Genomic DNA, 15,329 nt, shown 5'->3' with positions numbered 1-15,329 from the left:
CTCCACCAATGGAAATAGGCCCCGACTCTTCACTATGTCCAGGTCCCTCAATATTTTGTACACCTCGATGAGGTCTCCTCTCAACCTGGCATGTGCCTGACTTCAATGCAAATGGTGGAAGAATTGCACAAATGGCGTGAGAGCACAATGTTCACACCGTTCCCACTGTGATAGAGGGATTTTCAAACATCCGGGCTGTGTGACATCCTGCATGTTTTGGAAAAGTGTATTGGGCGGGGATGCGAGAGGGGAGCAAAGAGCAGCCAAGCGGAGGATATTTTCATCGTCTGCATCTGACCACTGGATAAGTGCAAAGGCTTTGCATTGTTGGTAATTAATTAAGCCAAGAGATTTGAAGCAGATTTTGCCCTGAGAATGAGCATTTTCAATGTATTATTGCTTAAATTGCAAATTAAACTAATCCAGTGATTTGTCTCTACTCAAAGCTTTGATATCATACTAACAAAATGTCCTTATCATAATTTTGGCACCAAAAATGTTTGAAAGCACAGGAGGCGACCATTTGGCGCATCATGTCTGCCAGAGCAATCTAATATTAATCTCACTGAACTGCTCTCTTTCCCAATACTGATGGGAATATTGATGCACATTTCTTATAAACTATACAATGGTTTGTGCCTCAACTACTTCCTGTGGTAAAGTAGTCCATGCTCCAGGAACACTCTGCACAAAGACATTTCTTCGAACCTTTTGGAGGCTTTTTTTATGCTGGTGGCCCCTTGTTACCCATTCGCAGTAACGTACACTTAGTGCAATAAGGCAAACTTCTTTCAATGACGGACACTGAGGACATGCGAATTTTCCTGTGGATTATTATAGTGTAGTTCACATGATATTGTGACGTAAAGAGAAGCTACTTTGCTGACTCACCTTTCCAAAGGGTTGCAGAGCAGGAAATTCTACATGGCTGCAACTTCAGACAGCTCTTGACATGATGTGCGTCTTCTCAAACCACCATGTACGAAGAATTCTATGTCTGGCTGTGTTTAGTTTGAGGTATAGTCCTGCGTACGCACTGGGCAAGCCTGGTGGTTCAGTGCAATATAATCTCTTTGTGGTTTCTCATGAGGAAATTAATTTTCCAAGTGTTGCAAGACATGTCTAACAAATATTTGTGAGGATTGTTAACTCACTTCTGTCTCAACAGCGAAATATAGGGCAGCTGGGGCTTTCACTTATTCAAATTAGAACAATTAGGAATTGTTCTACGGAGTTCATTTTTCACATTCGTGCTTATAAATTATGCGTGTGGAAATGTGCGGAAGATTTGTTTTCTGGACCTTAAGCAAAAGAAAAAAAATGTCTTCGTTACTTGGGTTCAGGATTTAGAACCCATCCCTCTCTTTAGATCTTCCCAATGTCCTGGTGCCAAGCCCCAAATTCCAACCCGGAGTGCATCTGTTGGCTGTGCGTTTTAGACATTCGTTGTGTGGAGCAATAATCTTCATCTTCGATGATGTTTCAACTCCCCTCCCTCCACCCAAGATACGTTTCACGTTCTCCATTGGTCGGGCTGAGACGTGTGAACGCGTGTCCTATCATTTGTGACAAGAACAACTGCATTACGTATTTAAGAAAAAAGATACCAATTATGATTTCTTTGTGCATATTTGTAAGAATGTTAAAAATCCAGGATGCTATTTTAAGATGGGATAGAACCTAAAACTTATCTCTCTGTTGTCAGTCAGTGATTGTGAAAAGCGTGGAAAGAAATGCTGTAAATATGTATGAAGCAAGAAAGTGCCTCTTGGGTTTGGAAAACAATGGTGTTGCTATGACGACAAATACACCATTGCCAGTTACCTGCCCCATCGGACTCTCCTGCCACGGACTCGATATCCTGGCTTCAGCTGGACTTGGGCTGGCTGGATTAGGTATGAAGATATTTTTGTACAGTGTACAGTGTGCTGGACTAATGCAACATGTGATCTGTTTTCTTACCAGGTCCACATCTTCATCAACGGGAGATTTCCAGTGGCCTGAAATTGTCTTTTATCTGTTTGAAAAAGTTGGAGGTGGGGAGGGGGAGGAATTGAATATAATTTGGGATACACACAGAATCACAATAAATTCACAGCATAGGAGGAGGCCATTCGGTAGGGTCTCTATATTGGCTGCAGTTATCTCAAAATATTCTGTCAATATTCTATAACAATATAATTTTTTCTAAATACTGTAACAGTATGGTGGAAGGGAAATGGGGTTTCAGCTGCTGGACATTACCTCTGGGGCTGAAGGAGATATGAAGGTAAGGATACAGTTGGAGACAACAACACTAAAGATGCTAATGTAGCTGAATCTGTGGATGAACATCAAATGGTTGATCTGCTCCATAGTTGCTTCACCCCCGTTACTCACTACCGAAGGCCCAATTAATACACGCTCCATATTCAGTGATAATCCAATTGGGATCAAGAACTCTGGCACCAATGAGTATGCAAATCCTAGGCAGGCTAAAAACAGACAGATGAAATGCCAGGGGCAGATTTATCCTGGGGTACTGAGAGAGATGAGGGATGAGATTGTGGGGTGCTGATGGTCACTGGGCAGTTCCCTGCTAGGTTGAAAATGAGTTCATGTGTTAGCCATTTTCACAATAAGGTGAGAAAACCCAGACAACTACAAAGCCATTAGTTTTCTGTCAATTCAGAGTAAAATAAGGAATAAATTATCAGAACTAAACTTGAGGGCAATCTGTATGATAATCTACTATCATCATCATAGGCAGTCCCTCGGAATCGAGGAAGACTTGCTTCCACTCTAACATTGCGTTCTCAGGTGGCTGAACAGTCCAATATGAGAACCACAGTCCCTGTCACAGGTGAGACAGACAGTCGTTGAGGGAAAGGGTGGGTGGGACTGGTTTGCCGCACGCTCCTTCCGTTGCCTTTGCTTGGTTTCTGCATGCTCTCGGCGATGAGACTCGAGATGCTCAGTGACCCCCGGATGCACTTCCTCCACTTAGAAACATAGAAAATAGGTGCAGGAGTAGGCCATTCGGCCCTTCGAGCCTGCACCACCATTCAATATGATCATATATGATCATGGCTGATCATGCAAGTTCAGTACCCCATTCCTGCTTTCTCTCCATACCCCTTGATCCCTTTAGCCGTAAGGGCCACATCTAACTCCCTTTTGAATATATCTAATGAACTGGCCTCAACAACTTTCTGTGGTAGAGAATTCCACAGGTTCACAATTCTCTGAGTGAAGAAGTTTTCCTCATCTCGGTCCTAAATAGCTTACCCCTTATCCTTAGACTGTGACCCCTGGTTCTGGAACATTCTTCCTCATCTAACCTGTCCAACCCTGTCAGAATTTTACATGTTTCTATAAGATCCCCTCATTCTTCTAAATTCCAGTGAACATAAGCCTAGTCGATCCAGTCTTTTTTCATATGTCAGTCCTGCCATCCTGGGAATCAGTCTGATGAACCTTCACTGCACTCCCTCAATAGCAAGAATGTCCTTCCTCATATTATGGCGGTCTTTGGCCAGGGACTCCCAGGTGTCAGTGGGTTGTTGCACTTTATCAGGGAGGCTTTGAGGATGTCCTTGTAACGTTTCCTCTGCTCACCTTTGGCTCGTTTGCCGTGAAGGAATTCAGAGTAGAGCGCTTGCTTTGGGAGTCTAATCTAATAGCAGCCAGTACAGATTATCAGAAGATCCTAGCTGGCCAGCCTCTTTGAGCTTTTTGAGATTATAGCATCCAGTGTAGCAACCCCATTGAATGGCCTCCTCCTGTGCTGTGAAATTCCGTGTGTACCCTGATTTCCAAAAAGCATTTGGTAAAGTACTGCATGAGGGGCTGTCACTGAAGTGTAAAGCAGACCTCCGGGTAACTCATGCTTAAACTGCACAGTGCTCTGGTCAGACCCCACCCAGTTTTGGTCATTGGGACACAGAAACTATAGATAGTTCTGAGAAAAGGCATGAAACTGATCGTAGGTATCAAGAGACTGGAAAAACTTTATACAAAGTGTTCCGGTGATGCGCTGGGTTTGGTTGAAGTGTTCCGGTGATGCATTGGGTTTGGCTGAAGTGTTCCGGTGATGCACTGCGTTTGGCTGAAGTGTTCCGGTGATGCACTGGGTTTGGTTGAAGTGTTCCGGTGATGCGCTGGGTTTGGTTGAAGCGTTCCGGTGATGCGCTGGGTTAGGTTGAAGCATTCCGGTGATGCACTGGGTTTGGTTGAAGTGTTTCGGTGATGCACTGGGTTAGGTTGAAGTGTTCCGGTGATGCACTGGGTTAGGTTGAAGTGTTCCGGTGATGCGCTGGGTTAGGTTGAAGTGTTCCGGTGATGCGCTGGGTTAGGTTGAAGTGTTCTGGTGATGCACTGGGTTAGGTTGAAGTGTTCCGGTGATGCACTGGGTTAGGTTGAAGTGTTCCGGTGATGCACTGGGTTAGGTTGAAGTGTTCCGGTGATGCGCTGGGTTAGGTTGAAGTGTTCTGGTGATGCACTGGGTTAGGTTGAAGTGTTCCGGTGATGCACTGGGTTTGGTTGAAGTGTTCCGGTGATGCACTGGGTTTGGTTGAAGTGTTCCGGTGATGCACTGGGTTAGGTTGAAGTGTTCCGGTGATGCACTGGGTTTGGTTGAAGCGTTCCGGTGATGCACTGGGTTAGGTTGAAGTGTTCCGGTGATGCGCTGGGTTAGGTTGAAGTGTTCTGGTGATGCACTGGGTTAGGTTGAAGTGTTCCGGTGATGCACTGGGTTAGGTTGAAGTGTTCCGGTGATGCACTGGGTTAGGTTGAAGTGTTCCGGTGATGCACTGGGTTAGGTTGAAGTGTTCCGGTGATGCACTGGGTTTGGTTGAAGTGTTCCGGTGATGCGCTGGGTTAGGTTGAAGTGTTCCGGTGATGCACTGGGTTAGGTTGAAGTGTTCCGGTGATGCACTGGGTTAGGTTGAAGTGTTCCGGTGATGCACTGGGTTAGGTTGAAGTGTTCCGGTGATGCACTGGGTTAGGTTGAAGTGTTCCGGTGATGCACTGGGTTTGGTTGAAGTGTTCTGGTGATGCACTGGGTTAGGTTGAAGTGTTCCGGTGATGCACTGGGTTAGGTTGAAGTGTTCCGGTGATGCACTGGGTTAGGTTGAAGTGTTCCGGTGATGCACTGGGTTAGGTTGAAGTGTTCCGGTGATGCACTGGGTTAGGTTGAAGTGTTCCGGTGATGCACTGGGTTAGGTTGAAGTGTTCCGGTGATGCACTGGGTTAGGTTGAAGTGTTCCGGTGATGCACTGGGTTAGGTTGAAGTGTTCCGGTGATGCACTGGGTTTGGGGAATCATAGAACCGTAGAAACTTACGGCACTGGTCGAAAAAGAGCTAACCAGCCTAATCCCGCTTTCCAGCTCTTGGTCTGTAGCCTTGTAGGATACAGCACTTCAAGTGCACATCCAAGTACTTTTTAAATGTGATTTGGGTTTCTGCCTCTACCACCCTTTCAGGCCGTGCGTTCCTGTGTTCATTGACTACACTGGGTTTGGGGGAAGTATTCTGGTGCTGTATCTGCTGCCAAGAACGAGGCAAAAGTTCAACATGGGACTTCTGAAAAATAAAATTTGACACGGGAATGATTGCTGAGTTTCCCCTTGGTGAGCTGCGCACATTTATTCCTCAAATGTCAAAAGGACTACCATTCCACAGCTAATCCCACGTGTGTAAAACTTTCATTAGCTCCGGTGTGCGTACATTGACTAGTTGTGGTGAGGGGCTCTGCTGATGGGAGCAGGGTTAGATCGGAGCCTCGCCTCACAAAATGACCAAACAATTCTTGTCGAATTGTTCCGTCTTTCAAGGGTTCAGGGGTAAAAATTCCAGCAGCGTATAGTCCCAGAATTCCGTACTACTCCGCACCAGACTGTCCATCCCTTAAAAGTGAATCGGTGTACAATTGTGGGTTAAGGCCGCACATTTTCAAGACATGCAGTCCTGGCACACACGAGGGATCTTTCCCCCTGAAAAACTTTCATCGAATTATAATCTTGCGACCAAATGTAAATGAAAGGGAGTTGTCTTCAGAAACCAATGAGAGAATAAGCAAAATGTTAATGGATTTTATTTTTTAATTGATTCGCCCAGGTTTCTCCACAGTATCTCCCCTTATGATCCCACCAACAACGCAAGCGACCTTGACCAGTATCTTGCTGTCGGGACTGCATGGGTATGGCCAGACCCCACCATCGCCACCCCCTGGTCTAGCACCCATGGATATTCAGATCAGCACCTTGTCACCAGAGAGCGATAAGACGGCAACTTCCTGCATCAACGGCCATGTCAAGGTACAAGGAAGAGTTACTGTTTGAGTCGATGTTTGGGCTGGCTGCTTAGAATAATGGGCGCGCAGCTCATGAATGTCGAGCGCGTTACGGATTTTATCAATAAGAAGTTTAACTTTAACCATCTCAAGCCCAAAGTTATATGTAATTACGGTCACTAACTGTGATTGGATGTATTCCTGGGAAGTTCATCACATGACGTCCTGTGTCCACGGCCCCACCCCATGCTTCCACCATTGGTCCTCATGGAGAACTGCCTTCCCACACCAATTGAAAAGTGGAATGACTGTTACCCAATTGGATGATTTTGGACTGTCTATCCTGATGAGTAAAATGTTCCCACAACTGATTGAGTTCAGCTAAATCAGCACAGTTTTGAGACTGAACTTTGTGACCTCTTGTTGGTTTGTGTAGCTCATTGTCATGGCCCCCACTGACCTACTGCGAAGCTGTGTTTGTAATAATGTTTATAGAATGAAATATTATTAGTGCTCCAGAGCATTTTCTTAAAAACGTGATCCTCTGTCGATGATATACTATTAATTAACGTGAATAAACTGTTGTCCAACCAAGGTCTCCGGTGTCGGGAAACAGGGTCTCCAGTGTCGGGGGAACCGAGGTCTCCGGTGTCGGGGGAACCGAGGTCTCCGGTGTCGGGGGAACCGAGGTCTCCGGTGTCGGGGGAACCGAGGTCTCCGGTGTCGGGGGAACCGGGTCTCCGGTGTCGGGGGAACCGAGGTCTCCGGTGTCGGGGGAACCGAGGTCTCCGGTGTCGGGGGAACCGAGGTCTCCGGTGTCGGGGGAACCGAGGTCTCCGGTGTCGGGGGAACCGAGGTCTCCGGTGTCGGGGGAACCGAGGTGTTGGGGGAACGAGGTCTCAACCAGCGAGGAAGATCAACAGTATATAAATGCAAGCTTGTTCTTTATCTTTCTAAAAGGAAAATCCATTTTGACTGCAGGATAAGGAAGCAACAGTTTATTCTGTAAAAATGGTTCAACCTGAACCGTGATATTGCATTCCTGATCTCATGTGGAACAGCAACACATGAAGCCCTCATCTTTAATTGGATTAGTCAAGTTGCTTTCAAACAGAAGGACCAGGTTTGTTTCCTTGCACTGCAGTCAAAATGGATTTTCCTTTTAGAAAGATACAGAAAGAACTTGCATTTATCTCGCGCTTTTTATGACCTCCGGATGTCCCAAAGCGCTTTATAGCCAGTGAAGTATTTTTGGCTTGCAATCATTGTTGTAATGTAGGAATACGACACTGTGTCCGCACTGAATGGCCTCGAAATGAAACAAGCGCATAAACTGCAACGCACGCAAAGGTTCCTGCAGTATTTTGCTATCTGACGTGCAAAACTGAAAGAAGATATAATACGTTTTGTTTTCACAGCCTTCAAGTGGTATTTATACTAGAATTTCAACTCCCTGTCTAGCAGATAAAGTATTGAGCAGTAACCACTCTGAGGTATCAAGAGAGAGTACGATCAGCCCGCAAGAGCAGCTGTCCAGCAAGTCCAGTCCAGCGGAAGGTAAATCACTCATAGAAGAACTGCTTTTATTGGACGCTAATGCAGGTCCAGTGGAGCTTAACCCATCTATTCACCACTTGTAGCCCAGTTCGAATCTGGCCCAGGGCCGCTGTGATCAGTGTTTCTTTCATCAGTAAATTTATACAGGTACTTTAAATGAATTTGCATGGTCTCTGTCCAGTTCCGTGTGGGCACTGTACAAAACTGGCATCATTTGCCATCAATCGGGACTAAATTCACAGCTTTGCTCCGCTGATGTGAGAAAGGGCAGTGTCACACTGATCCAGTCGAGAAACTGGTCCGAGGTTACGCCTGAACTCTGTTATTGGGATACAGCAGGGCTTTTACTCTGCTATCGAACTATGCAATGCAGGGGCAGCCAGCAATTTTGTTTTGCTTTAAATTGAGACGAGTGTGGTATTTATTTGTGTCTTCGCCATCTGTGCCAGTTGGAAGCAAAGCTGTGAGTCCACTTACACTACAGGATCAGAGTCGGCACGAATAATTGGCTTGACCATTAATGATGGGAATAACTAAACTCTGCAGAAAATCGTTGCTGTATTCTTCATTTAAACTAATATCAATAGCTCTGAAATTTCCACTTCACAATACGCACGCATTGCAGCATCCGTCAGAATTGGTTCTCGTTTGCCAAACATTGCATTGCGTTGGCTGCAGTGCGAGCGATGCCATCTTGGGCCTTGGTTTCAAGCTTCTCCCGCTGGTTTTTGCAGGTTCCAACGATGCTTTTGTGGAAGTGGGCATGCCCAGAAGCCCTTCGCACTCGGCCAACAGCAATGAACTGAAGCAGATGCTGAATAGTTCCTCCACGTCCGTGGCCAAGCGGCAGACCTTGGAGCTGCTGCAAGGCACCAAGAATACCCATCGGCAGTAAGTACATCTGTGGACTTGGAGATAAAATGCATCAACATTGTGCAACGTGGCATCTGCTGAACTCTGTCGGGCATGTCACTACAGTGATGAGCAAACGGCTCGACTGACTATAAGAATATACAGGCAACTCTCAATTATCCGTACACGGATCTAACGGAGAACCCGCTGTCATGGCGTTTTTTAAAAACAGGGGCACACGTGAATATCTCGATCACCTCAAGTCTCAATCACACATAAATTGACACAGGCATTAAATAACTGTCACACCCGTGAAAATCTCCATCACTTCAGCTAGCAAGCACACACAAATTAAAGCAGGTGAATTCATTGTCACGTATTTTATTACGTTCATGGTATGATAACACGAACTCAGTCTTCGTGGTTGCTTCTATCACCTAGCGGCAAAATCCCCGAGGGACCCGGATAATCGAGAGTTGCCTTTATTATGTTACTCAAATATAACCAGGCCTTGGAGAGGGTGCAGAGTAGATTTACCAGAATTCTGCCAGGGATTGAGGGACTCCAGTGATGTGGGGAGACTGGAGAAGCTGGGATTGTTCTCAGAGCAGAGAAGGTTAAGGGGAAATTTAATTGAGGTGTTCAAAATCATGAAAGGTTTTGATCAGAGGGAGAACTGCCAAAACTGCCTTATATATATATTTCTTTTATAAAATATATGACTCTTCAGGGAAGGCTTTACATTATTGGGAGAAGTATTAACGGCCAAATGTTCCTCTCGCCATGTGACTGACCTGGTTATAATTTCACGTGGAGCCCAGAGATCCTTTGTCGCATTCCAGGATTTTTGATTATTTTCCCAGGGAAAGGAAGCTTGGAAAGGCTATTTCTATAAATATGTTACTTTGAAGTTAAACCAGAAGCCGGAGGATGGGTAGTGGGATGTATTTTATAGCTTGCTGCACCAGTTTTGGAATGTTGGAATTTGGGGGTTTAATCTGATCCCAGCAGATTCCCACCGAGCAGGTTAGGTTAAAATTATCCCCATTATCGCGAGTTCGCCCCATTTATTTTTGGAAGAGCAGGACGTAGTTTCTCAGGACCCAGAACCGGGGAGGGGAAGGGTTTCATTGACGGTCCTCCTGGTCAATCCCCAAATGGGGAGAGGGTTTAAGATCGTAGAATCACAGAAACGTACAGCACAGAAGGAGGCCATTCGGCCTATCGTGCCTGTGCTGGCTCTGTGAAAGTGCAGCCATGCTCAGTCCCACATCACCACTTCTTGTCCGTAACCCTGTAAGTTCCTCCTCAAGTACCTGAATTTATTTATGGAACCAGCTTCCATCATTTTTCAGCTAGAGCGTTTCCAGATCCTGACAATTCTCTGAGCGAAAAAAGTTCTCTTATCAGTCGCTAGTTTCTGTCCAAGAGGGAGAGCCAAGAGGAGTGCATGGGGAGGAGGTCAGTTGGTGTGTTCCAGGCAGGTCAACTTTGAGAAAAAAGCCTGCCAGTGCTTAGATAACTGACGGGGTTCCAGATAAAAAGGATCCTAGAAAATTAATGTTTCTTAACCCACGAAAAGGGTCAATGTGGCACACTATCATTAATTGTCAGTTGGATTAAAGTGAGATTTGATTATAACAGTTACTCTGTATGTTCAATTGCTGGCTGTAAAACAAAGCAGATTAATGATTCATTTCTGGCCTCGTCTTACTGAAGTGTCCTCAATCCACCTACTGAACGATTGGGGAAATGCACACGAGGGTATGTGCGAAAGATACGATATCCCGTTTAGATCACAAGGGGTTCTGTTATGCTGTGCTGGCCTACAATTATTGTGCAATATGGGCACACTCCTGAACATAGGACTTACAGGAGGGACCAGCACCTCTGAACCCAAGCGAAGCCTATGACAGGCCTGCAATTTCTAACACATTTACTTAGAGGGTGAATGAACTGAAGAAAAATCTTCACCATTTTTATCTGAATGTTAATTGCTCCCTGGAAAAAAAAACTGATAAATCAAATGGGGAACTCGGGAGAAACTTCTTTATCCAGAGAGTGGTTAGAATGTGGATCTTGCTATCACAAGGAGTAGTTGAGGCGAAGAGCATAGATACATTTAAGGGGAAGCTGGATAAACACATAGAAACATATAGAAACATAGAAAATAGGTGCAGGAGTAGGCCATTCGGCCCTTTGAGTCTGCACCACCATTCAATATGATCATGGCTGATCATGCAACTTCAGTAGTCCTTTCCTGCTTTCTCTCCATACCCCTTGATCCTTTTAGCCGTAAGGGCCACATCTAACTCCCTTTTGAATATATCTAATGAACTGGCCTCAACAACTTTCTGTGGTAGAGAATTCCACAGGTTCACAACTCTCTGGGTGAAGAAGTTTCTCCTCATCTCGGTCCTAAATGGCTTACCCCTTAGCCTTAGACTGTGACCCCTGGTTCTGGACTTCCCGAACATCAGGAACATTCTTCCTGCATCTAACCTGTCCAATCCCGTCAGAATTTTCTGTGTTTCTATGAAATCCCCTCTCATTCTTCAAAATTCCAGTGAATATAAGCCTAGTCGATCCGGTCTTTCTTCATATGTCAGACCTGCCATTCCGGGAATCAGTCTGGTGAACCTTCGCTGCACTCCCTCAATAGCAAGAATGTCCTTCCTCAGATTAGGAGACCAAAACTGTACACAATATTCAAGGTGTGGCCTCACCAAGGCCCTGTACAACTGCAGCAAGACCTCCCTGCTCCGATACTCAAATCCCCTCGCTATGAAGGCCATTTGCCACCTTCACCGCCTGCTGTACCTGCATGAGGAAGAAAGAAATGTGTTGATGGGGGTGGGATGAGGAGGCTCGTGTTGAGCATGAACACCGCATGGACCGGTTGGGCCTGTTTCTGTGCTGTATACTCTGTAATTCTAGGTAATGCGTGTCTTTCTTGCTGAGGTGATTGTAAACTTAGAAAATGGACTTCTTTTAAGACACAATCTGATTGTTTTTAACCTTGCAGCACCGCCGACAGACTGCTTTCAGATTCTGACTCTAGTGCCACCGAGGGCACTGCCACTGATAAGCGGGCCCCTGGGAGCGAGCGGGCGGCAGAAAGAGCTGCTGCCCAACAGAACTCTGAGAGACTGCGACTTGCTCCACAGTCAGCGTATGCAAATATCCAGGTAGTGGCGATGATGGTATGCATCTTCGTGCAGAGCACTCGTATCTCCCCATAGCGCCATGACCCAGCACTTCACCTTAAATTGTTTGCAGTGATTTGCATATAGCTGCGCGGCAGATCACCATGCGTACAGAACTGATGGTTTCTCTGTGCAGATAGATTTCCGTGCGTTGCCTCGTGAGTTTACATTACAGCACCTTCGACAGACTGCTTTCAGATTCTGAATCTAGCGCCACAGAGGGCACGGTGACTGATTGAGGCCTCTGGGAATGAGCAGCTACGGCCCAACACTGACTATTCAAATACTCTCCTAGCCAGCTACCCCACCTTGAAGCCTCCGTAAACTTGAGCTCACCCAAAACCCGACTGCCTGTATCCTAACTCGCACCAAGTCCCGTTCATCCACCACCTCCGTGCTCACTGACCTACACTGCCTCCCGGTCCGGCAACACCTCTCTTTTGAAATTCTCGTCCTTATTTTCAAATCTCTGGATCGTCCTCCAGCCCTACAACCTTCTGAGACCTCTGCGCTCTTCCAATTCTAGTCTCCTGCACATCACCAATTTTCATCACTCCACCAGTGGCGGCCATGTCTTCAGCTGCCAAGGCCCTAAGCTCTGGAATTCTGTCCCTAAACCTCTCCACCTCTCTTTCCTCTTGTAAGACGCTCCTTAAAATCTACCTCTTTGACCAGGCTTTTGGTCACCTGTCCAAATATCTCGGGTGGCTTCGTGTCAAATTGTATTGTGATAACGCTCCTGTGCAGCACGTTGGGACTTTTTACTATGTTACAGGCACTATATAAATGCAAGTTGTTGTTGTAACATAGAAGCATAGAAAATAGGTGCAGGAATAGGCCATTCAGCCCTTCAAGCCTGCACCACCATTCAATATGATCATGGCTGATCATGCAACTTCAGTACCCCATTTTTGCTTTCTCTCCATACCCCTTGATCCCTTTAGCCGTAAGGGCCACATCTAACTCCCCTTTGAATATATCTAACGAACTGGCCTCAACGACTTTCTGTGGTAGAGAATTCCACAGGTTCACAATTCTCTGAGTGAAGAAGTTTCTCCTCTCGGTCCTAAATGGCATACCCTTATCCTTAGACTATGACCCCTAGTTCTGGACTTCTCCAACATCGGGAACATTCTTCCTGCATCTAACCTGTCCAATCCCGTCAGAATTTTATATGTTTTATATGTTTTTATATGTCTCATTCTTCTAAATTCCAGTGAATATAAGCCTAGTCGATCCAATCTTTCTTCATATGTCAGTCCTGCCATCCGGGAATCAGTCTGGCAAACTTTCGCTGCACTCCCTCAATAGCAAGAATGTCCTTCCTCAGATTAGGAGACCAAAACTGTGCACAATATTCAAAATGTGGTCTCACCAAGGCCCTGTATAACTGCAGTAAGACCTCCCTGCTCCTATACTCAAATCCTTTCGATATGAAGGCCAACATGCCATTTGCCGCCTTCACCGCCTGCTGTACCTGTCCATGTCACCTTGCAGCCTCTTAGCTTCATCCTCACAGCTCACACTGCCACCCAGTGTCATCTGCAAACTTGACGATATTACATTAGGAACACTGCAGCAGATCAGGCTGGTCACTGGGCTGTACACTATCTTCTGTAATACTGCTTTTCCACAGAGCAGTAATCTTCATTGCCTTACAGCACAAATTGTGCATAGAATGATGCAGCACAGAAAAGGGCCATTCAGCCCATCGTGCCTGTGCCGGCTCCTTGAAAGAGCTATACAATAAGTCCCACTCCCTTTCTCTTTCCCCATAGCCCTGAAATGTTTTGCCTTTGAGTATTTATCCAGTTCCATTTTGAAAGTTGAACGTTTCAGATTGTAACAACTCGCTGTGTAAAAAAAAAAGAAAGGCTGCTCATCTCCCCTCCGGTTCTTTTGCCAAATTTCTTAAATCCACATCCTTTGGTTACCGACCCTCCTGCTAGTGAAAACCATTTCCCCTTGTTTACTCTCAAGCATTTTGTAATTTGAACATCTCCGTTAACCTTCTCTGCTCCAAGGAGAACAGTCCCAGCTTCTCTAGTCTGTCCACACAACTGAAGTCCCTCATGCTGTTCTGACTGTTCCAGTAACGGCTAGTGCCTACAGAACTCTTCTAAGAAAATGTATTCCGTTTAAACAATTGTTTGTTTTAATAAAATGAGTTAAGAAGCTGAGCAAGCATTTTAACGCTTAACCAGCATTGATTGTGTATTTGAAAGTGTTCACTAAGAAATCAAAAATGTAGGCACATACTCGATTTCAGTCAAAGTGGCCTGTGTGGATCTTTGTAAACAAAACTGGTTTACTAGAGATTCGAAGAGCTGTTTTGGGAGTCAACTAGATTATCTAGTTATGTGTTTTGAACCTCGTGGCCAGGTTATAACAAATATTAAACTTTCAATATGATGGACACCTCCCGATTTCTCAATGGTTAATCACACTGCCCAATGTGAGACCAGGCCATACGGACCAGGCAAGGTCAAAGTTCATTCCCGAGACTTTGTTCAGTTAGTTGATCTCGGTCCAGGCCACAATCGGGGACTTGCAGTTGACCTCGGTGACCTCGGACTAGAAAGGTGAATGAAATCAGTGAGCAGGTCTGATCGGGCAGGTTGCTGTGTACTGGGAAAAGGACACGTGTCGCCATTGGGTGAGGGCAAGGTTGGGCTTGACTGTGATGCACGTTGTTGAGTAGGTTACATATACTCAGTGTATAAGCTTAAACACATTGAATGGCCCTTTGGGAAAGAACCTGACTAACCTGAGTCTCCACATTCAGGAGAGAAGGGACAACATTTCTGAAGGAAAAAATTGAGAGGATTACTTGGGCTTTTATCACCATAATATTGGGATTATTAACACCTTAAATTGTGCCTGAAGCCACTGGCATAAATTCTCTGATTGAACAATTTTATTTCCTTTCTCCCCATCGGCCCCCAAAATTGTCAACAGGATTGATTGAATTTTAGGCGATCCAAATTGTTCAATTTCTTTATATAAAGTATTTAAGTTTAACCCTTTTTCTTCCCTGATTTTGGGCTGCTTTACATTCTGTTACCATGGAGTTCACTGCACAGGGAAGTTCATCTGTAAGTGGCAATGAACTAAGCCAAAATAAAAGTAAAAGGTGTCAACAGCGGTTCTGTGGTAATACTTTCGCCTTTGCGGTAGAAGGTTGTGGGTTTTAATCCCACTCCAGCGATTTGAGCACATAATCTAGACCGGCACGCCAGTTCGATGCTGAGGGAGTGGTGCACTTGTCGGTCTTTCGGAAGATGCATTAAACCAAGGCCCCGTCTGCTCTCTCGGGTGGCTGTAAAAGATCCCACAGCACTATTTCGAAGAAGAGCCAGAAGTTCTGGCCAATATTTATCCCTCAATTAACATCACTAAAACAGATTATCTGGTCATTATCACATTGCTGTTTGTGGGAGTT

The 15,329-nt window shown here is 45.5% G+C and overlaps 1 protein-coding gene across 2 annotated transcripts in view; it reads left to right on the top strand.

Moving 5' to 3' along the window:
* LOC139260353 (protein bicaudal C homolog 1-like) overlaps window positions 1-15,329 on the top strand; it is a 376,023-nt gene that overhangs the window by 328,613 nt on the left and 32,081 nt on the right. The window contains exons 10-14 of one of the 2 annotated variants that reach the window (XM_070876873.1): window positions 1,706-1,895; window positions 6,098-6,297; window positions 7,691-7,829; window positions 8,564-8,720; window positions 11,707-11,869. In XM_070876873.1, coding sequence (XP_070732974.1) covers window positions 1,706-1,895; window positions 6,098-6,297; window positions 7,691-7,829; window positions 8,564-8,720; window positions 11,707-11,869 — 849 coding nt within the window. Of the gene's footprint in view, window positions 1-1,705; window positions 1,896-6,097; window positions 6,298-7,690; window positions 7,830-8,563; window positions 8,721-11,706; window positions 11,885-15,329 lie in introns of both variants that reach the window. The other variant, XM_070876872.1, reaches the window with a different exon arrangement.

The sequence above is a fragment of the Pristiophorus japonicus genome, chromosome 3, assembly GCF_044704955.1.
Source record: "Pristiophorus japonicus isolate sPriJap1 chromosome 3, sPriJap1.hap1, whole genome shotgun sequence".
In the NCBI taxonomy this organism is placed as follows: Eukaryota; Metazoa; Chordata; class Chondrichthyes; family Pristiophoridae; genus Pristiophorus; species Pristiophorus japonicus.
The sequence above is the reverse complement of the archived record's forward strand: the minus strand, read 5'-3'. Positions and strand labels throughout refer to the sequence as shown.